The sequence below is a fragment of the Marmota flaviventris genome, chromosome 14, assembly GCF_047511675.1.
Source record: "Marmota flaviventris isolate mMarFla1 chromosome 14, mMarFla1.hap1, whole genome shotgun sequence".
Taxonomy (NCBI): Eukaryota; Metazoa; Chordata; class Mammalia; order Rodentia; family Sciuridae; genus Marmota; species Marmota flaviventris.
This window is the reverse complement of record NC_092511.1, coordinates 21,808,933-21,831,279: the sequence shown is the minus strand read 5'-3', so window position 1 is coordinate 21,831,279 and position 22,347 is coordinate 21,808,933. Positions and strand designations below refer to the sequence as shown.

The following is a 22,347-nucleotide window of genomic DNA, read 5'->3' as shown; positions in this document are numbered from 1 at the left end:
AAAGCCCTGATGTGGCCAGAAATTACCTTGGTGACTTAGTTGTCTACCTCTTATTGTCTGTCCTCCCCTACTGTGAGGTTGAGATGGTGCCTGGATGGTCAACCACACAGTGGCTGACTGCAATAGTTGTTTAGTGAATAGATGGAGGAACAGAAGTCACCAAGATCTGAGTGGAGAAGCTCAAGGGAAGAAGGCATGGAGTGGCCACAGGAAGTGAGTGGTTTTCCTAGAGCCAACCTTTCCTAAGCTGGGCACTATGGTACCGACAATGTGAGCAGCCAATGACGAGACCGGGCAGGAAGCGATGGAGCTAGTGGCCACTGGCCTGTCCTAGGGATTCAGAGGAGGCCCATGAAGGAGCTGGCACTTGAGCTGAGCGCTGAGGGTGGGCAACCTAAGAAAAGGGGATGAGCAAGAGCCAGCTCAGAGGTGTGAATGGCATGGGTGGTGCAGGAAGCTTCAGGAGTTAACAGATTGGAAGGTGGAGGCAGAGATTGGTGGGTGTGGTAGCCAGAGAGATGAAAAAGGGGTAAAGTCCCAGAAGGCTCTGTGTGCTGGGCTAAGGTGCTAACCTGCTTCCTTCGAAGGTAGGATTTTGAAAGTTCAAAGGCAGGGGATGATTTGGTCAGGTTTTCTTTTATTGCTTAGGTCTGTGAAAAATAGATCTAAGGCAGTGGTTCATAAGCCCTGCGTGTTAAAAATCATCTGCAGAGCTTTTTTAAAGTGCTGAATCTAGGACCCAACTCAGACCATCTCTGGGATGAGCCCAGCCAAGCACAGGCACTGTTAATGGAAGAGAAACAAACACAGTCTACAAGTGAGCTGCTCATTGGTTCAATAAAGAGAACACACCAGCATTCAGATCAAGAAACAGAACATCACCAGTACCCAGAGGCACCCCTGCCAGTACCATTCACTTCCAGTAAGAGAGACCAGCATGCTGACTCTGACACCAGGAATTGCTAGCTTTCAAAATTTATGTACTCATTTCCATGCTGTTAAAGTCTGCTGACTCTATAGATGTACCACAGCTGGTTTCCTTGGGTGGAGAAATTCCAGTTGGAGCTATTAAGACTAGTGCTGCTATGAATCTCCTTGTATGTATCTCAAGGTAGACATGTGCATACCTTTTTGGTGGGGGTATAACCAGGAGTGAAATTGTTGGGTCTCAGGAAATAACACATGTTCAACATTATTACATTTGCCAAAGAGTTTTCCAAAGTGGTTGTAGGTACTCATTGTTTTATAAGCCCCTACGTGGTTCTAATGTGCAGTCAGAAAGCTGGGAATTGCTTTTCTATGAGCTGTAAGTCTGGAGACAGTGGTGCCCATTAGGAGAGGTTGCAACTATTAGCCGGAGTAGGATTTCTAGAAAAAAGGGAGCATGCCACATGGGAGAAATAGTCCTCAGAAGAGAAGGAATAAAAACTCTTTATAGAAGACAAAAGAAGGTAAAGGAAGAGGAAAACTTCCCTGGTACTCCTGGTGTTTCTGGCTTTGCCTCTAGAAAGGTCTCTGAAGAAAGATATAAGAGCTTTTGAGAGAGGAGAGGCAAGAGATGAAAAAATTTAGTGCGTTTGTTGCCCCAGTAGGGCACCCAGGGAACAGCGGCCAAAAGACTGCAGACACTATGTCATAGGACTCTAATTATAATTCATGAATTCACTGGTTATACACGCGCTTATCAGGTTGGGAGCAGGAGGGAGGTTGGTGTGTGGTCAGGATGCTAGGGGAAGACATGGACAACCTACTCTCTGTTGTGCCACTGACCATCTTTGTGATGTGGGGCAGATGGTTTTGTGTCTCTGTATTTTAGTGACAGAATGTTCTGGCTAGATGACCTCTCAGATCTGTTCCAGCTCTAACAGCCTGTTATTTATTTGATGTCACCCTAAGGGTGAAATTCCAGTAAAAAGATGTTTGGGAAAGTTGGCACAAGGCTATAGCTTTACGTCTAGGTGGTTTGGGCTGAAAACATTAGACTCTATAATTATTTCCCCAAATTATATAGTACAGGATAAGAAACTCTGGGGGTGATTTTAGTTTAGTTTTGCTTTGTTTTTGTTATTTTAAAATTTGGGGTATGGCTGTAATAATAGCGGCTAGGAAGCCATGGTTAGTCTTGGCTGGTTATCAATATGGCTCCAGGGCAGCTTCCACCTCCTTTTTTCATATCTAAGCCCCACATACCTACATTTAGGAAAGAAAAAGCCTCATCTGGATGAATAGGAAGACCTACTGAGATGATTTGGAAGAGGCCAGAACTACACTGTTAATTTACACAGAAAGTGACCAGTGGACTCTGTCATGATCAAGTCATCAATATGGTCATCGAGCCTCAGGAGGCCTCTGGAGAGTCCCAGACTTAAGCTGACTCGGAATACCACTAGGTAGGAAGGACATACTCTGATGGAAAAGATGGGAAGGAAAGGCCAAGGGCTTCACTTTCCTGACTCTCCTTGGAGTCTGGATTCTCCTGAGGTCTCGGGGAGGATATGAGACATGCAATTGGGATTCCCAGTCTTTTAGGGTATTTTAAAAGGAATAAAATCTTGTTACTTAGCCTCTGAAGAAAAACTGAAAGAAATCCACAAAAGAAACATAAATGATCTTAGGAATTCCCCTGTGCAAACTTTGATTTTAAAACATCCTGTAGGGGTTGGGTGGGTGGGAGGAAATTCAAAGATGTTTTGATGGCAATTCAGAGTCCTAGGCTGAAAGAGTATGATGTGATTTTTTTTTTAGAAGTGGGCAGAGAGATGATGTCAACAGCTATCTGGTTGTCATTTCATAAGGATCCCTTTTCCTTCATCAGAAAGGACTGGACTAGGTTTCAACCTGGGAGAACAGGCTGTGCGAATCTTTCCTTTTTGATGTTTAAAGAGGAAAACCCCAGGACAACCCAGTAGAGGAAGGCTGAGTCTGCAATTAACTAGGCCAAGATCAAACATCTCAGAAGCAGCTCTGGAAAGAAGAGGTTGCTAGAGAGGAGGAGGAAGTGTAGCCAAGGAAAAAGTCAATATTGTGAGTCAGCTGAGAAAGACACTGGACATATTGGAGGAGCTGACAGGTGTGGGAATATTTGCACAGCGGTGGCTGGCAGAAACACCGTAGGCTTGAAACTGCAATAAAAGAGCAGGATTGTAGATTGTTTAGTCACCAGGGGAGAAATGAGGGAACGTGCAGGTCAGGGTGGGGATTGGGTTACACCTTGGGGCTACATCAAAGGAAGTCATTGGATTAGGAAGGCATTTCATTTGCTCTGTGCAAGAGGATGCAGGTATCCAGGTGACTGTCAAGCACTTCACACACAGCTGACCATGGTTCAGTAGTGAGTGGTCAGCCACAAAGGGCAGAGTTGAGGCATAAGGCCAGGGACCCCTGTGCCCTGGTGTACTATGTTCATTTAATAAAGTTCTCTTCTTCCCCGTTGGAGAGGACTGCAATAGATTTCAGTTTGGGAGAACAGTTTGTGTGGATATCTCCTTTTTGATGTTTAAAGAAATAATAGTTGGAAATGTGTCGAGATTGTAGTGCTAGAAGGGTAACCGGGTGGACATTTGTTGAAAGCTAATTACAGTATTGGCAGCTGCACATGCTTCATCTCAATTAACTTTCTGTCTCGTTTTCACTGTATCATAGTTGTTGATACAGATGGCCAGAGAGATCACTTGCCCAAGTGGTCATGGTCAGCCACTGAAGCAGGCTGGTTCTCACATTCAGTCTATCTGATTACAAAGTCATCCCATCCTCTCACCTGGGCATGACCAAGAGAATAAAGTGTGTGAGTGTGCGACGCATACACACATGTGCGCGCGCGTGAACACACACACACACACACTTCACACACTTTGAAAATAATACATCAGGACAGGTAAGGCATGCCTCCATTTCAATCTTTGGGAGAAAGGAGCCATCTCAGTAAGGTTTCGTGGTGAGCCTTAGATTCAATGTCCTTGAATCACCCCATGCAGGGCCTCAGCCACTCACCATGTTGTTCCAGAGTGCGATGGCCATCTCCGCGTGGCCACGTTCTGAGAAGTAGAGACAGTCTTCAGAAAAGAAGGTGAGGTCCGTGCCACCCTGCTGCAACCAGATGCAAGGAGATGACCATCCTGACCCCACTACCCACCATGCTCCTCCCTGAAGATGCCCTGGCCATTTCTCCTGTCCTCCTTTCAACGGGTTCAGATACCGATGGACCATCTCAAAGATTTTGGATTTTTTTTTTTTAACAGACATGAATTGTAGCTACCCACAGTCCATCCCTGCCCTGAAAGTTGAAAAATAATAATTTTAAGAAGCTTTCCATTCTATCCCAATCCAGCAAATATCAGGGCCCTGATGGGGGAGGCTGACCACTATTGATTTTCTTTCCACCTACAGAGGTTCTCTGTACCGCCCAGCTCACCTTGTTCAGTGGGACGATAGTGTTTTGGAGGAAAGACTGCACAACCACCGCGAAGTCCTCACGCTGCAGGTACCGGTGCCAGTACGAGAACTTGGAGATGGCACTCTGGGGAGGGGAGAGGCTGCTCAGCCCCGTTGGCAGGGCTGGACAGACAGGGTCTATTCCTCTGCCTTGGGTGGGCTGTGACAGAAGCCAATCTACTCCAGACAAAGGTGACTTACAAGGGCAAAGCTAGAGTGACACATGCATTTATTCTTTCTGTATCCTTTAAGGAGCACCCTGCTCCTTGAGGCCCTGTGCTGGCTGTCAGGATCAAAGCTGAGCTGAACCCAGCGGCCACAGTGAGAGAAGCCTCCCCCCTCTTCACCCACCCACCCAGCTCCTTCTGAGGCCTCTGCAAGGCTGAATCTGAGCCACTGACCAAACTGCCTGGGCCGGAGGCCTGGCCTACCCTTGCTGCGAGAAGATGACAGATCCAGCTCAAATGGGGAGCATCTTAGCACTAGCTCCCCAAAATGCCTGTGAACATAGGGGAATGAGAAGTCCCAGTTGTGGGACTTAAATGCCAAAGTATAGACTATAAAAGGAACAATCTAGATGTATTATCCTTAAAGAGTTTGTCATCCATCTGGGAAAAGCAAATAAGATCTAAAAACACAAGAATCATAGAGAACTATAGGGTCCATCAGGTGCAGACTGGACTTGGTCTGGGGAGACATCTTAGGCTAAAGTTTATTTAGTCAGGGGAAGTTTTTCAGAAGGGTGAAGAAGACCACCTCATGAATGAAGATGGGTCAGTTTGCAGAAAGGCTCACGGCCGGCCTGTCCAGAGAGGGAAGGACAGGAGCAGAGACAGACAGAAGCAGGAATGTGCCACAAGAGCAGCCGGAGGGTGGGAGAGGAAGAGGGAATGGGGGTCAAGGAAAGTGGGTGTGACTGAGTCTTATGTTCTTTGGGAGTGGAGAGGTGAGAGACAGGCACAGTGACCGTCACCTACCTCCCCTGGGTGGAGATGTGGCCCCTACACAGGCTCTGTGGGGGAATGACCACATTCCATGGAGTATACTCTGGTGGTCAAGTCCTATTCATCTGCTCAGGGCTGAGCCTGGGCTGGGAGGTGGGGATTCTCCCAGTTTCCACTTTGGGATCTCTCCTAACCCCCTTCTCTGGCCTTGGGGTTCAGTTTGCCTGGCTAAATATTTCAGGGGGCTACAGTCTGTTTTTTAGGGAATGACATGCTGTCCATCCAAACCCTGCCAAACACACCGTTTCTGAGCCTGGGGATTCAGGGGAGCTCCTGACTGGGGCAGGAGTTGGGGGGCAGCGGGGCTCACCTGGAGGTTCCAGTTCACTTTCTTCAGTTCTTGCATCGCCAGGGCATCTTGAGAGTGTCTGAAGCAAGTGCAGTTGCTCCTGTGAGAAAAGGAATCTCATGTCGAGGCTCCCCTGGGACTGCCTGGCTCTGTCCTCTTGGGAGACTTGCTCTGACACAGAGGCAGCAGCTACCCCCCAGGGACCGCAGCCTGTGCTGCCTCACATGGGGTGAAAGGACAACACGCAAATACCCCCAGATCACACCCTTGCTGCCTCCTAGACCCAGATCACACAACCATAACTTGGGGGGCATGAGGTCCAGAGGTGCTTTTTGAGGTTGGTGGAGTTGGCCCTACTGTCAGGTTTCCTTGAGCACAGGCTGCCTATTTTCTTTGCCCCTGATGACTCCTTCCCAATTCTTTAGCCCTTAGGTTTTCTGCAGAGAAGGACTGGGTGGTAAGAGCGCTGGAGTTCGGGGAAGACCACCATGACAGCTCTGTCTTTTGGCACAGAATCACTCCCCATGCTCTTGAGGCCCCTCAGCTCCACCTCTGAGTGCTTTGGGCCCTCCCTCAGGGCTCCGGTGTGGGAAATGTGTTGGGAGCTGAGACACCATGACAAGGTGGAGCACAACCCCAGCAAAACTGGAGGAATCATTCAGAACCTCCCCTGGCCACGTGGGGCCTGGTTTCTAGCAAGAATGGAAATGGGTTGGCCGCCTTCACAGCAAATCCATTTGACCTCAGATAAGACTGACTCCTCAGTGACCCACTGAATCTCCTCCCCCAGAGCAACAGTCACACAAACTCTGGGAGAGTTCATCTGGCTTCGGAGGATGGTGACTTCCTGTCAGGGTCCTGCTGATCTTTAAAGAAGATCAGTCCAGCTTCCAACAGGAATTCTTGCCTTGCCCACCAGGACCTTGCCTTAAGTCTTAAGGATCATTTGGTCTTTGTCTCTCACTTCACAGAAAAGCAAATTGGGTCCAGAGAAATGGACCTGCACAGGGTAGTAACATAGAGGCACTATGATTCAGTAACATAGAGGCACTTTCAAATGATTCTCCAAGCCCCTGGACAGGTATTCTGGCTCTGCCTGCACTGCTCTCCTCCACCTGTGAGCCCTGCCCTCCCCAGGTGCCCTTGCCCTGGGATCATGACCTGTTCACTTACAGAGCTGCCAGCAGCATGGTGCACTTCCTGTCTGGGCCCTGGTACAGGCTGGTCAGCTCCATGACCTCTACCACGTTGATAAACGCCCTCGGAAGCTGCAGGGAACAGAGGGGTGGGCTTCATGAGTTCACACACAGCTGTGGGGAGAAGACACTGGCCACTGCTGGAAGGAGTCTGAGGGATTGTCTGTTTAATTTTTTTTCTTTTTATGGGGTTGGGGACTCTTGCTCCCAGGGAGGCACTAGACAGCTGGGTTGCTGGCAGGACCTGCCATTCCCACCTCTTCATAGAAGATGTCCAGGGCCTGCTGAATGTGCTGAACATATTCCTCGGTTGAGTGGCCCTCCTGCAAAGAACATGGGGGGCTCTTTTCAGTTGTTACATTCCACTCAGAAGATAGGCGCACAGGAGGCTTCAGCTGATAGCAAGGGGTGGGGCACAGAGGGGCTTTGGTGGTCCTGGCCAGGCTGGAAAGCCCAGTCTTGTTGCTGGTTGATCGAGCGTGCCCTATAAGAAGTGGAACCCTTTATGCTCCTATATCCCCCTATCATGCTTTGTGACTCAACCCAAGGGACTCCTATGACCCATATCCCCGACTAGAGGCTGATTTAAAGGTACCTCACAGTGCCCTGGGTGATGTGTATGGAGAACATAGTAGGTGCTCAGTAAGTGCTTGCTGACTGACTCAGGGTTTTGCTTCATAGCATGAGGAAGACAGTCATATTTTCGGATATAGCTCTGGGCTCCTTAGAAGGCATCAGAAGAAGACTGACACCAGAGGGTGGGTGATGCTCAAAGCTCTCACGCCAAACATGGATAAATGCCTGTTGGCAGGAGTGTGGTGCCTGGCGCAGTACCAGGCTCACAGGCAGGAAGTGGGAGATCAGACAACCTATTTCTTTTTCTTAACACAAAGAGCCTCGACCAGGTGAGGGCTGTGTGCTCAATTCCAGCTCATTCTAGACACAAGACATGGCCCATGGACACCTGATCATGGATGAGCTCCTGCCCCCAGATGCCAGAAGAGGTGCTGAGAGTCAGCGAGGAGGGGAAGCAAACAAAGAAGAAAGCCAGGCTGAAGAGCTGCAGCGCGGCCTGGGGTTCTCTTCTCCAGGAGTCTGCCCTTTCCTGCTTCTGCAACTCGGCCTGAGTAACCTGGTGGTGGCCTCCACATCCTTTTTCACAAAAACCTGCTCTCAGGAGCATGGGCTTGGCTGTTTGCAGGAAGGACAGTATTCTGGGGCTGCAGAAAGCATTTCCTTATACCAAGTGTCCACAGGCAACCTGGACACCTCTGGTTTCCAGGGAGTCCTGTGGTCCTGGACACAGTATTATTGAAGTCCCCAGGCAGCTGGGCCCCTCCTGCCTCGCAAGCCTGGGCAGGAGGAAGAGAAGGGGCTGGGAGAGCTGACCCCTGTGTGGGCAAGGATGATCCCATTGAGGGCTTCAGAGTTGTCCTCCATGAGCCACAAAGAGTAAACGGCTTCTCCCCACACCCTGACCGTCCAGTACTCGATCACACCCCCTCAGTCAGGGAAGCTGCCTTTTTTTCTGGCCACATAAAATACAGGATGTCCCCATCTTAGAACAAGATGTGTTCCAAAAGTTGCGACTTCCCAAAGTTTGTTAGCCCGGACACGTCTCCCCATAGAGACACTGTTAGGAATGGGGTCAGGCTCCCAGGCTAGCCAGCTGAGGTTGGTTAACTCACGAGAGCCCTGAAGGCAGCAGACCACCCTATCAACTCTAACCAACCTCATTTATAGGATCATTTTACTTCCTCTGCAAAATGGGGCGAAGACCCCAGGTGGGCATGGGGTAGAGAAGCACTAGGCACCTATCTGACTGAGCAGGATACCAGATGGTGGCACCAAGTGCCTAAGAGAAACAGTCTCCTCATCAGCTGGAAGAGCGGGTCCATCTAGACCCTTCTTCTGAAATCCAAGGGCCACTCAGGCAGTAGGAAAGGCCAGTCTCACCTGCTATGTGTGAAGGGATTGGGGGGGGGGGGTGTTGCCTGGGCAGATTCAGGAGACTGGAAGCCTAGGCTATGTGATTCCCATGAGAGAGGAACATGAGACAGGGTCAGGACCCTGGGCAAGCATAATGACCAAGGTCAGCAACTTCATTTCTGGTCCCTGATGGAGTTGATCAAGGGCCTACCGGATTTTCGCAGTAGTGACACAAGTCATTGACCCCAATGAAGAGTGTGATGAGCTTCCAGTCTTTCTTCAGGTTGACTTCCTGAGGGAACAGATCCTGAGTTTAAGCCCTGGGGCATGTGAGGTGGCACCCACCAGGCCACCCAGACAGATCCCATGACAGAGAAGGTTGAAGGGGAGGGTGCCTCACTCTCATCTTGGTGCCTAGGAGGTGGGGGAAGTTCTAGAGAGAAGTGTGTGTGTGTGCGTGTGTGTCGGGGGGAGTGTTCAGCTCACACAGTCGAGCAGAGTCGATTTCCCTTTGAAATCCTCTTAAAAGAACTGCAGTCCATGAAGTGGGGAGTGGACATGTTCCACCCTTCCCTGAGCCCATTAAAGGCTGACTGGATTAACACGCCTCTGAAATGTGATCTAAAGCCTTCAAAGGAGCAGAGGGCAAACATGCAGCTAGAAGTCAAAGCCGGGCTGCCTCTTAGAAGCCTTCTTGGGGCCTGAGTCTGAGGAGGGAGAACTGGAGCCACAGCCCGCAGGGCCAGGAGGCGGGGTGGGGGCCGGGGAGGCCCTGGGAGCAGCAGCTTCCCGCTCAGCCACCACCATAATAGGAGTCCTGCCAGGAGCTCCTTCCAAGGCATAAACACAGAGCATTTGAAAAAAAGTGCCAGCTCGAAGTTTCAGAAGGGCCGGGTGAGCAGGAAGGAGGAAGGATTGGAATGAGGAGCCTATTTTTAGTACCTTGCGTTTATATAACAGGACTCTGAGAAGCCAGCTCTTGGGTAAAGAGGAGGCTGCCAGAGTCCCAGGCCCCTGTCTGCTCTTTCTTCCACAGTGCCCTCTCGCAGCCTACCCTAGGGGCACAGGGCCCGAGGAGGTCCCCTGGCCCCTCTCCAAGGCCAGCTGGGAGTAGGAGTCCCTGGGTGCTCACAGCTGGTCAGTGGGGGCCCAGGGCCTGTACTCACAGGGCTGGTTTTCATCCGCTCCACCAGGTCTCGGGCCTGGGCTGGCATGTCCCTAGGCAGGGATAAGAGAAAGGACCTTAGAGTCACCCAGAAACAAGGGCTCATGCTGTGGGTTTTGGCCTGGGAAGAGCGATGCTTCAGGAAGAAGAACATTCTACAAAGGCTACTCTTTCTGAACCCGTCAACCAGCTTCTGCTCTCCAGAATCTCAGCCAAGTCCTCCTCAGAGAGCTGCTGTGGACCTTGAGGCCACCTTGACCCAGACCCTGACACCTCGTTATCTGTATCCAACTACCCGCTTCGGCAGGGCTGGGCCTCACTGGACACTTGGCTGGAGACGCGGTCAACCTTCCCGTCAGGGATTTTCTTGCTACTTTGTCAGTCTGCTTCCCTGGGAGCTGAGCCTGTTCATTTCTTATTTGATTGCCTGTTTTAAAAATAACCTTTTGTATATTTGAAAAAAGTCACAGACCTAAATTACCCCTCAGCTTTCTCCTCTCCCAGCTTAATGACTCCTTTAACCTTTACTTCTAAGTCCCACTCTCTGCGCCTTTAATCCTTCTGTTTTTCTTTCCTGGGGTTACTTGGATGTCTCCTCACATTTTCTTTTCTTTCTTTCTTTCTTTTCTTTCCTTCTCCTTCCTTCTTTCCTTCCTTTCCTATTTTTTATTTATTTATTTTTTTGCCTCTCTCTAACAAAACATGGTTAGTTCTCCCTTCATCCCCTAGATGCCTGCCATATAGAAAACAATAAATACTGCATTCTGGAAAAGTGATATGCATGCCGAAAGAATATCATTTAATAATAAAAAGGAATGATCTATGGCTCCACCCAACATGGATCCTTCTCAAAATAATTTTTGCTGGATGAAATAAGTCTCACACACACACACACACACACACACACACAGGAGTACACATTCTTTGATTTCATTTATATAAAGTTCTAGAAAATTGGGGCTGGGGTTATGGCTCAGTGATAGAGCGTGCGCCTTGCACGTATGAGGCTCTAGGTTCTATCCTTAGCGCCACATAAAAATAAATGAAGGTATTGTGTCCAACTATAAGTAAAAAAAAATATTTAAAAATAATAAAGTTCTAGAAAATTCAAAGTAACCTATGGTGACAGAAAGCAGATCAGTGGTGGTCCGAGATGGGGATACTGGGTAGAGCCAGGAAGATGTGGAATGGAGAAATTATGAGGGGGTACAAGGAAACGCCTGTGGGTAATGGGCACATTTGATCTTGATTGTGGCTCCACAGGTATATACATGTGTCAGGATTTATTGAATTGTATACTTATTTTGTGTGTGTGTGTGTGTGGGGGGGGGATCGAACCCATGGCCTTGTGCATGTGATGCAAGTACTCTACCAACTGAGCTGTATAAAGTATACAGCCCCGAATTGTATACTTTAAATTCATACCATTTATCACGTGTTAGTTACATTTGTTTCTTTAAAAAAAGAGATGTATATGAGAAGTTAGGTCATCAAAATGCATACAGACAGTGGAAGTTTCTATGAAAGAAGCCATAAAAGCAATAACTGATGTGGGATGGCCGTTTAAGACCTCTGTGTGGCCGAGCCCACAGGGTACCACGCCTGTCCTTTTTTCCCCTGGAGGAGAGTTGGCTTCCTGCGCACTAGTGCTACTGATGAGAACATCAGAAAACTACAAAGGAAGCCTGTCCTGGGTAAAGGTGACCCACCACAGCATGCTTGTGACCTTTTGATCGGTTCAAGATGTGATGAAGAGAATTCGCAGGTGATAAGCCCTCCCGGGAGGAGCAGGGACACTGAGGAACATCCATGCCCTCCTTCTTCCCAGCCGTGTTCTCCCCACCCTTCAGGCCCTGACCAAGTCCTGCTTCCCCAGGAGACTTTGCTCTGTGCTCATTTGTCCACATTTCTCCGTTTCCTCCTTGCCCAGAGCCCGGGGCTTCTGCTTTCAGCGCTGCTGTTACCTTGCTCTGAGCTCGCACAGCCTGCTGAATCCCGCCTACTGGGGCTGGCTCTGCATCTTGTAAAGGAGCAGGTTGGGCTAAATGATGTTGGGGGGTTCTCGCTAATTTTCCCACACTCTACCAGGTGCCAGTCGGGGCAAGCCTGTCCTTGGGCAGTGGGACATCTGTCTTTGGTTCACGCTTTACACTCTTCTGTTCTCCTAACTGTTGTGCGTGACTAAGTATCAAATCATGTCAGTCTGCAGTGTCGCCACACACAACACTGTCTTTCCCCAAAAGTTATTTCCTGTTTGCTTAGTCTTCTTAAGTAGACCGCAAGCTCTTTGTGAGTAGGGAGTTCACCTTTGGATTCTTTTGTGTCTCTTAGTAACCACCTTGAGGCTTCCTCCTTTGCAGGTGTTGAGTGAATTCTTGCTTGTTGGTTGATGGAAGAGAAGTTAACTGTTAAGTAAAACTTTGAAACTAAGCAACCTGATAACGGCAAACATTTTTTTGTGTACATGCATACTATATACAGTTCTAAATTCTTTTCAAGGATCATTTACCTCATTTAATCCTTATGACAACCCTGAGAGGTAGGCAATATTATTATCCCATTTTCATAGAGAAAACTAAGACTCAGAGATGCTAAACAACTTGCTCAAGATCACACAGCTAGCAAGTCTCTGAGCTGGAATCTGGACACAAATGGTCTGGCCATGATCATGAGATGGTTATCTCATGATTTTAGGTGCTCTGCTATGGTGTTTATCTCTCTTCAGGGGAACTCATTCTTATCCATGCTAATAAGTGACAGAGGAAAAAAAAGTCATAGGACAGTCATTCAACCTTACTTAAGTCAGTGACTTACTCTTCTTTTTCCTAACACCAGACATCAGAGATGTCTGCAGGTCTCAGCTACCTCTCCTGCTATTAACCCTGTCTGGCAGGGAAGCTAAGCAGCAATAAATAGAGAAGGAGAAAGGGGCTCATGTTCCAACAGAATGAGCTATCAGCTGCTGAGCTGTATGGTAATAACTAGGTGTTGATGATGGCAATCATAACAGTACATGTTCCTATAATGGCCCCACCTAGCCCAGTTTTTTGGTAGAAAAATAAGTCCTTCCTGCTTATGACGCTGAGGAACTGACAGTGTTTCCTGTGGCTCAGAGGCTCACGCCGAGACTGGGGCCCGGGTTACCATTTCTGAAAGGAACGTTCCCTGTAAACAGTGAGTGAAGGCAGTGTGGTTTCCCTGGTGATCTGAACGCAGCGATCCTTCTACAAAGCAAAGGCCCAGCCCGCTCCACTCCATGCAGAAAATCAATGAACCCGCTCAGGCATTTCAGCTCTAATGATCTGGGTTGTTGTCAACAGCAGAGACCCCAGTGAAAACAACCAACCCCCATGCTGTTTGAGGGGCCCTGACATTGAACTTCCTAGTGTCAGAATATGAATTTTTCAGAGTCAGACTCAAGGTTCTGAAGCAATATGGGGAAGAAAGGAAGGGTGGACACGCACAGGGTCATGCACTGAGCCTCTCTGCTGAGAGCCAACCTGTGTGTGTGACATGTGCCTCTGATGGACAGGAGATAGAGCAGGAGTCAGCAGGGCCAGTGCCCACCAGGGTCAGGGCGGATGTGCTCCTCCTGCTGCCCTGGAGAAGTGGTAATATACACCACCAGAGCTGCATTCAGGCATGGTCTGATCCTGGCTCCTCGGAGAGCTTGCTGGGTTACCTTGGCTGCTCAGGAAACTTTCTAAGCCTCAGTATCCTCATCATAGTGTCCAAAGTGTAAGAATGACATGATCTAATTCACAGGGAGGGTTCGGCATGCAGGAAGTGCATCTGCACAGCTCTTATGACCCAACAGGGACTAGGCTCCCAGACTCTGTCCTCCTTGCCTCCTCCCATGTCCATCTTGATCTCTCAGCCTCACCCCCCAACCCTCCTCTTACACCCAGAGCTACTCACCGAGCTCTGGCTCCTTCCGCTGCTACATTTAATCCTGCTGTCTCCTCATGGGTACTGGTGGAGAATCCAAAGATGGAGGGGTTGAACTTCTTCAGAATGTCTTTAAAGAGGAGTGGGACAGAGAACGTAGGTGAAAGGAGGCAGGAGCCCTTGGGAACAAAGAGGCTTATAGTCTTGGAGTACAGGTGTGGAGCAAGAGGGTTCTGGTCTTTCTGGAGCTGGCTGACTTCCCTCCCTGCAGACAACCTCCTCTTCCCCTCCTCCAGGAAGTACGCCCTGGCCTCAGTGAGGGGTATAATGGCTTCTTGGTGCTGGCTACTTACTGGGCAGTGTGGTGTGGGTCTCCAAGGCCCCATCTCCACCAATGCTGGGGAAGAACAAGAAACTTGGTTAAAATCACCCTGACTTGCTGCTCCATGTGTCAGCACGTGATGAGCCAGACCCAGAGGATCTGCCCTGGAGCATCACACCCCCACCCTCAGAGCTAAGGTAAGCATCATGGCATCCTCTGGGGTCTCAGCACGGAGCCATGGGATCTGACTTCATTCCTGGAGGGGTGAGAGGGGAAACACACCCTCACACTTTCTTGGGGGAAGCATTGTCAACAGAGGAACAGCCCCAAATAGCCTCACCTCCAGGAGAGGCCCCTCCAGGATGTGAGTGGGTTGCTGGAGTTGCTTGGTCGAGCTCCCATCGCTGTCTGTGAAAAGCAACGAGAAGTTTCCAGGTGGCTGCTGGGCCAGGCTGCAGAGCAAGTATACTGGGAGAGGTGCCTCTGGCTCGGGGGTACAACCAGGACCCAGATTTGCCCCTCTGAAAATCATACTGGCTTTCTCCAGGCCACCTTCAATTCCAAATGATCACATTCTTCTCCCCAGGCCCCTCCCAACAGCCAGGAACCTAATCTTGTGGATTCTTTCTTCCCAGCCCCCTGGCACCTGTGTCTGTCTCTCGTTGTCTTTGCCTTATTTCTGGATTATCATCTCATCTCCCTGCTGTGGGCAGCACCCTGGACCCCTGCCTGACCTTCCATCTCCTCTCTGTTCCCCTCCCACCAGCAGGGCTGCCACCTGCTCCTCTGAGCATCTCTGTCTCTGCGTGCCTCCCTGGACAGTACACCTCTGACCCTTCAGAGCATCTCCAAGGGTCAAGGCCAAACTCTCACCAATGTGGACACCGTCATGTGGTACCACTTTCCTTCCCTTTGTTTCCTTCCTCCTTCCCTGTCCACACAAATCATTGGGTCTCCGCAAATTGATCTGTCACTGTTTTCAAAGCCTTATGGCCTCACTGCTCTGCCCGTGCCCACCTACTCCGTCCTTCCTGAAGGGCTGAGCACCCTCCTTTCCAGCCCCTAACCTCCACTGCATGCCCTGAGATGCTCATTAGCTCCCACCTCCTCCATAAAGCTTTCTCTATATGATCTGTCTTTAAAAAGAAGAAGCTCTTTGAAATTTATGAAAGGGACTCAATAATCAGCAAAACATACAAAGATTTTTTTTAAAAATGAGCAATCTACTCCACCTCAAGAATCTTGCCCCTGCTCCAGAGGTCATCCCCCTCTCCCACCCCATCAGGGGGAATTCAAGGCTATCAGCCTGGGAAGTGCCCTCTGCAGCTTTCTCATGTTTACACCAAAATGAAAACATCCACACACATGGGGCTGGTTTGTTTCCACAGAAATGAATACTCTTATTTTGAAAGTCCTGGATGTCACCTCCACGGTTCTGCATAATTTTCTTGTGGCCCTACCGGAGGGCTATGTCTCATCCTTTTCTTTCGGATGATCTGGCATCATGAGCACAGCCAGAGCTAAACAGTTGGCTCAGGTCGTTCACTTGGCGAGACTGGGCTGTTGTGCTGAGTTGGAATCCCTCAAGTTGGGGGTGACCGTGGGCAGTGTGTGGTAAGACCTACCACCCTTTGGATCTGAGTTGGTGCAGATGAGTTCCTGATAAAGGCAGGTGGCTTAGACAAGTATCATGATGCACCGATGAACTACCTAAGAACAAGGGACATGGGGGATGGCTTTTCCCCAGAGATGGGGGGGGAGGGGCTCATGGAACAGGTGGTGTTTGAACAGGGTGGGGTGATGATGGAGGAGGAGGACACCTACTTTGGTGTCTGACACATAGCATGGGGTGCACTGCTGACTGCAGAGCCCGTGCTGAGAAAGGGCTGACCGCACAGGGCCTGGCTGGGCTCCCTGGGACCCACCCTGGCACGTGGCTCAGTACTCACAGTCAGTGAGTCTCCCAGGGCAGCCACCACCTTGATGTCTGCTGGACGGAGCTCGTGGACTAGGGGAAGAAGAGAGATGGTTGCAGTAGGGGTGCAGCATCTGCTCTTCAAAGTAGGAACTTTGCCAGGGCCCCTGGCTCTGCCCTAGTCCCATAGGTCACCAGAGTCCCATAGGTCACTTATTTCCAGCCTAAAGCTTTAGCAATTTTGTCCCTCCCACTTGTTCAGAGCAACCAAGGCTTGACAACAATAGGCTTGATGGCTATCACCCGTTCTGAAAGGAGCCCAATGGTCCACGGAGTATACACAGGTGGGCCCACTCCTGACTGTCTGCCTCACTGGACATGGAAGCCTGACAGGCTGCCATTGGGACGACAAGGAGACAAGAAGAGTGATTTTGGGGAGAGGCCTGTACCCCTCCACATGGGAGTCCAATGCTGTGGCTCTGATCCAGCTTCTTGGGTCTTCCAGGACCAAGGTCTGCCTTGTGTGGGAATCAGCAAGGCCTGTGCCAAGCCCAGAGTATGTCTGTGGGGTCCCCCCTCCAGCCTGATGCTTCATAAAGCCCTTATTTGAAGGGGTTGTTGACATTTCACTCACCTGAGGTGGGAACTCTACTGGAAGAATCCCACTCTGTGCACAGGAAGTCACTGCCCCAGTTCTAAATCAACAAGAGGAGACACAGTCATTGTGCAGGCAGTGTCAGTGCAAGGACCAACTAATGAATTTTTGGTGGAGGGTAGGAAAACCACTGGAAGGGGTCATGGAAGGGCAAGGGTTGTTAGTTGTAGATGGGCTAAGAGGGAAATTAGAGGGGAGAAATGGGAATCTGCCTACTTCATGTACCATGTATAGTTCTTCGGGCACACACCTATGCACACTCACACAGCCTTTCCTGTTCACATTTCTCTATACTCTAGAATGGAGCCAGCAGCTGCCCCAAAGCAGGGAAGAAACAGTGACTTAGTTCCAAAGTAACCCCATGTTTGAATGCCTGCTACCAGAGATCACAGGAGCTTTGCTATTAACATTAACCAATCGACACTAATTACAACACTGGGGCCTAACCAAACATTAATTAAAATATCTTTAAGAAGACACAAAACTTTTCCAAATGCAAAGCTTCTGGCTTCTGCCTATCTTTTCTGTACACCTGTACGTCTTTTTGCATATTTAACTTAAGAGCCACTAATCTTTTTGCATATTTAACTTGCTTCTATGTGTATAAATTAATGCCTGGATGCTTTTGGTAAACTTTCCTCATCTCTGTAATACAGGATGTATTTTCCAGGTGTTAGGAGAGTGGGTGGAGGTAACAGAGGCACAGACACAGCTAGTTCAAGGAGGCTGGCAGAGAACTCAATTTCTATGCAAATTCCTATATCTGCACGCACAGTAGGACTCCACTGACAGTTGACAGGTTCCCCTGGAGTGTGGCTAGCGGAAAACTCCTGAAAACTCCTCTCATCAGTTTGGTCAGATGAAGATGAAGGCAAGTCTTGTTAAAATATCCCTATCATGAGGGAGTGAAAATAAAACTTAAATGTTATTTGCCTAATCCAGTGGAATTCAGTTTATCCCAAGGGATTGCTCAGTTCAACACACTGATGGATTTCTTCTCCTGTTTGGAAACTCTACGGAAATCAAGAACAGGCTTCAGTGCCAACGACAAATACTTGAAGAAAATGCAATTAAAAAAAAAAAAAGTGATACCACCATTGGCGCTTTAGATAGTCAGGGATCCAGAGACATGCACGATGCCTGTGATTTAACAGACATAGATTGGAGCTTGAGCATGCTCATCTGTCACCAGGAGGAACCACAGGTTGTGTCCTAAACCAGTGCAGCCTAATTCCCTGGGGATCTTGTAAAGTTGCAGATTCTGACCCAGTAGGTCTGGGATAGTGCTCAGGATTCTGCGTTTCTGACAAGTTCTGGGTAATATTGATGTGACAGATCTGTGGCTGCTTTAAGCAGAAGCTATTCAAACAGGCATTTTTACCTCTTCCAGTAGCTAAAGAAATGATGGGTGAGGATGATGATCCCAGGGGGCAGCCCCAGAGCCCTCTGCTCACTGTCTACCCAGCACTTAGCACAGCGCCTGCTCCATTTAGGCACCCAGTAAACGAGTGTGAAATAGAGAAGTCAAGTCTTGACTGACAAGATGAAGCTGACCCTTCAGTTCTAACAGACCTGGGCACTGGTTCAACCAGGAAAAGACTCCATTAGGCTAAGTGCACTAGGGAGCATCCAGGCTGGGGAGAGCGTAATCCTTAGCAATGAGGCTGTTATTGGTTGTACCCCAAAGCTTAGCACCTGGCAGTTCTTTTAATATGTGGATGTAGGTTAATCTCAACTCTTCAGTTGGCTTATAAAAGGCCTGCCCCCAGTCACTGATCTCCAATCCATTTTCCACATGGCCGACAGGGAGACCTCTTAAAGACATAAACCAGAGCATGCCACCAAAGGCTTCCTGCCTCTCTCCACTTAAAATCTAGCCTTCTTACTCAGAGATTCGGGCTCTGTGAGACCTGGCCCTGAGCACCCCCTGATCTCTTCTCCTGCACTCTCTACTTCATTCACGTCTCTCCTTGTCCCGCCCCCTCCCCCACCACCAGTTCCCAACTACTATGACTTTCTTTCTCTTCTTCCACCCAACTCAGCCTCAATTCTGAGCTTTTGCAATCTCTGGTCTTTCCATTTGGGATTCTGCTTTTGGCTGTCCATGTAGCCAGCGTCTTTTTATCTTGTATGTCTCTGTTCAAATCTCCCCTCCTCTGAGAAGCCCAGCCTGCATGATGTATCTGAATTTGCCATCCTTCCCCTGGCCCCATCCCTCTTTTTCCACTTCATCCTCCTCTGAGTCATTGTCACTATCTGAAACAATAAGTTTTAGTTATTTACTGGATGCCTCCCCCAGCAGATGGTAAACTATGAGAACTGGGATCCTTCCATCTACTCCTCTAACTCCTGAAACAGTGCCTGGCACAAAGTAGGTACTCAAGAAATGGTGGTGAAATCTCTATTGGGCTCTCCTCTGAGTCTCCACCAGCCCCTAACATAAGACTGGTGTGACACTGGCGTGGAACCACGGGTGTGGAAAGGAAACTGTGGTTGAGCCCCTGTCCTGGTGGCCAATAGAACTCGTCTGGACCAGGCCTGCCCTGCAGGGCTCAGTGTCGTCCAGGATCCTACAGGCCATCTTTGGAGTAGCAGTGCCTAAATCTTAGAGCTGGAACAAATGACGTGAACCAAACAGGGCCTGCCTGGGGTCCATGGACATGAGTCAGCTTCCTGTCGGGCCCCACCCCGGCACTGAGATTCCTTCCCACTGGGCTTCCACCTTCAGGAAGCTGATGGCATACCGTGCCTGCCGCCACCCCCTTGAAAAGCTGCACTGCCTAATCAGAAACAGAATCTCAAAGGTCAAAGACAATGGATTCCTAGGCACTTCCTCTGCTTGGCTGCTGACGTCAGGTAGGCAACTTGAGAACATGTCAGGACAATCCTGGGGCTTCGTGGCTCCGGAGCCTTTTGTACATTCCGATTCCCAGTACGTAAGGAGGATACATTTCTGCTTAATCCAACAGTCTGAAACCTGGACCACGCCCCAGGTCCCTGACAGGTAGAAATGGCATCTGAGAGAGACAGAAGTGAGTCAGGGGTTACCTCAATGGCTGGCGTGGTGGGGTATGTGTAGTTACTGTTCTGGAAGGTTCTCAGGAAGGGCTCATCCTTAGGGAGAAAAAAAACACAGGGAGGGGTGATCAGACAGCTGAAAAATGCTGAAGATCAATCCTTCTGTCTCCTTTTACTTAACAAGGTTCTGATGCATTTAAATAGAAAGAACTGTGTAAACATAATTTCATTCATTCCCTGGAGGTTTTTACATAACAGCTTTAGCAAGGGGTGTCCAATAAAAGGCTTCAAAAATGTTCCATGCTTATTACACTCTGGGCCCTAGGTTTTCTTTGTCACCCTAGCTGTGCATGGGCTTCCAGAGCCTCAGGCTTACCTGTTTTCTTCTCTTTGTGATTTCTTTGGCAAGCGATTCACACGGCAATGTTTTTCTTTTACAGGAGATAGTATGATCATCAATATATTTAATTATCTGTTATTTCTCTCTTTCTGTCTTCTTGGAACTACATATGTTATCCCATTTAGGTTGGCTTCCTCTATTTTCAGAGGTTTTTTTCCTCCTTGTAACTTACCTATTTCACAATCAGTTTTCACAATCAAGACTCCAGGTCCACCCAGTTGCAGGTGAAGGGTTAATTAAAGGAGGAAGAAGAAGTAGGCAAAGGAGAAACAGGGAAAGCAAGCTAATGAGGAAATGTAAAAATGAGAGCAAAGCAGGATCAAGATAATAAGACCCAGATCAGGAAATATCAAAGTCGGCCCAGGGTGGGGACCACGCACAGAACCTGCGGTGAACTAGAAAGGCCGTGGCCTGAAACTTTGGAAATAAAATGGGAATAAGAAAGGAAATCCAGAATGAGGGAAATTGACTCCATATGGGCCAAGCCCAGACAGATGTTTTGCTTTATTGTGGCCAACTGAGGAAGAGGAGGAGAGGGAGGATGAGCTCAGGGCCCTCAGGAGGGGCATGCCTTCTTCGGTTCTTCCTCTTGTCTCATACCTGACCCCTTCAGGCAATCATCTTTCTGCCTGGCACTGTAGACAGTTGACTTTGCAACTCCAAATGTCCCCAGTTTACTGTCGAGGCCCAGAGTGGGGAAGGGAGCTGTTCCAGGTTAGAGAGCAAGTCTGAATGCAGAGCTGGCTGCCCCCTCCCCCTCCCCCGAACTGACAGGCTCTGGCCTGCTTCCACTCCTCACCCCGGAACCAGGTCTAGGGGGACGCTGAAGGCCACACAAAGAAGGTCACTTTGGAGGACAGAGTCTATATACACAAAGCCTCAGCCCCCAGCACAGAGCCGGATTCCCCAGGGTACCAGCAAGTCCCCCTTTCCTCTGAGTCTCGGCATTCCCAGCTGAACGAGAGGTCATTGAAGTGCTCAGGGCCAAGGGTAGAAGTGTGCCCTGTATGGCCCCACATAGTGCAAGACAGAGGAGGGCTGTGATGGCAGGCCTGCACGGCTCTCTAGGCTGTCTCGGTCAGTGTGGTTCAGTGTCCCCTGAATAGTCATTTCTGAGGAGGGCAGTCTGTAAGAAGTGCCACATACCTGTGCAGCAGCTCCCGCAAAAAGAGTGGGGTTCTAAGCACCAGGAGGAAGGGAGGTTATCAAGAGGCAGGGGCATAGACAGGAGAGGCTCAGAGGCAGCGAAGCAGCGAGCTCAGCCATTGTGGAGGGGCTGCTGCAAGTCCTTGGGACATGTGCTTCTCCATAGGAGACTGTGGCGGCACGTGCTGATTATGATTTTCTCTCCACAAAGCGGGTCTGCCTGGGCTTAGGGTCCAGGGGCTGGAACTAGTTCCAGAGTGACAGGAAGAAGCAGAGGGCAAAGATGATCTCGGTCTTTTCGGGAGAATGGAGAGTCAAACCAGAGAGCTTATGTGGTCTTATCTATTTGATGAAGAAATCCATGGGTTGGGGGAGGGGAGATGGTGCTGAAGGGGCCAGAGGTCAAGGTGACACTAAAATGTGGCGGGGAGTGAGGCCAGCGCAGGCACCATGAGAACAGGTCCAGGCAGTGGTTTTCAGGAGAGATCGGGTCCCGGGGCTTGTTTTCGTTGACACTTTATGCAGAAGTGAGTCCCAGTGATTTGCCTGGAGTGGAGCAGGTTTATGTTAGAGAGATCTGGGGGAGGCTGAGTGGCTCTCAAGGTCGAGGTTTGGAGCACAAGCAGGTGGAAAGTGAAGTGGACTGAATCCCAGCTCCAGAAAGCAGTCTAGTCCCAGCTGTGCTGAGATAGTGTGCCTACCCCAAGAGCTGAGCCCAAATGATCACCTGCTGTGAGCCAGCAGCTGAGTCAGTGGCCATGGGACAAGCCACAGTACCCTGACTGCAGTACTAGGTGTTGAATTCCAGAGAGAAGAAGGGTTGCTGTTCTTCCCTTCTATGCTGCTTAAATCAAACCAAAGTACACGGTCACCAACTTTAAGAGGAAATGTCCACCTGGGGTCAGGGCTGCAAGAAATGGCTGAGGTGGTCTTGGGTGGTAATAGGAGGGGGTGTATAACAGTGCTCCATGGAATGCCCTCTGGTATTT

The 22,347-nt window shown here is 49.4% G+C and overlaps 1 protein-coding gene across 1 annotated transcript in view; it reads right to left on the bottom strand.

Annotated features, from left to right (window-relative positions):
* The window catches only part of Plb1 (phospholipase B1), a 119,762-nt gene that overhangs the window by 4,255 nt on the left and 93,160 nt on the right, over positions 1-22,347 (bottom strand). Inside the window, exons 42-54 of the mRNA XM_027933380.2 lie at positions 19,843-19,908; positions 16,774-16,834; positions 16,174-16,232; positions 14,565-14,632; positions 14,256-14,299; positions 13,933-14,032; positions 10,016-10,067; positions 9,061-9,141; positions 7,178-7,243; positions 6,898-6,992; positions 5,746-5,824; positions 4,412-4,516; positions 3,991-4,086 (exon numbers count right to left, since the gene is read on the bottom strand). Of these exons, the coding sequence (XP_027789181.2) occupies positions 3,991-4,086; positions 4,412-4,516; positions 5,746-5,824; positions 6,898-6,992; positions 7,178-7,243; positions 9,061-9,141; positions 10,016-10,067; positions 13,933-14,032; positions 14,256-14,299; positions 14,565-14,632; positions 16,174-16,232; positions 16,774-16,834; positions 19,843-19,908 (972 nt within the window). The remainder of the gene's footprint in view (positions 1-3,990; positions 4,087-4,411; positions 4,517-5,745; positions 5,825-6,897; positions 6,993-7,177; positions 7,244-9,060; positions 9,142-10,015; positions 10,068-13,932; positions 14,033-14,255; positions 14,300-14,564; positions 14,633-16,173; positions 16,233-16,773; positions 16,835-19,842; positions 19,909-22,347) is intronic.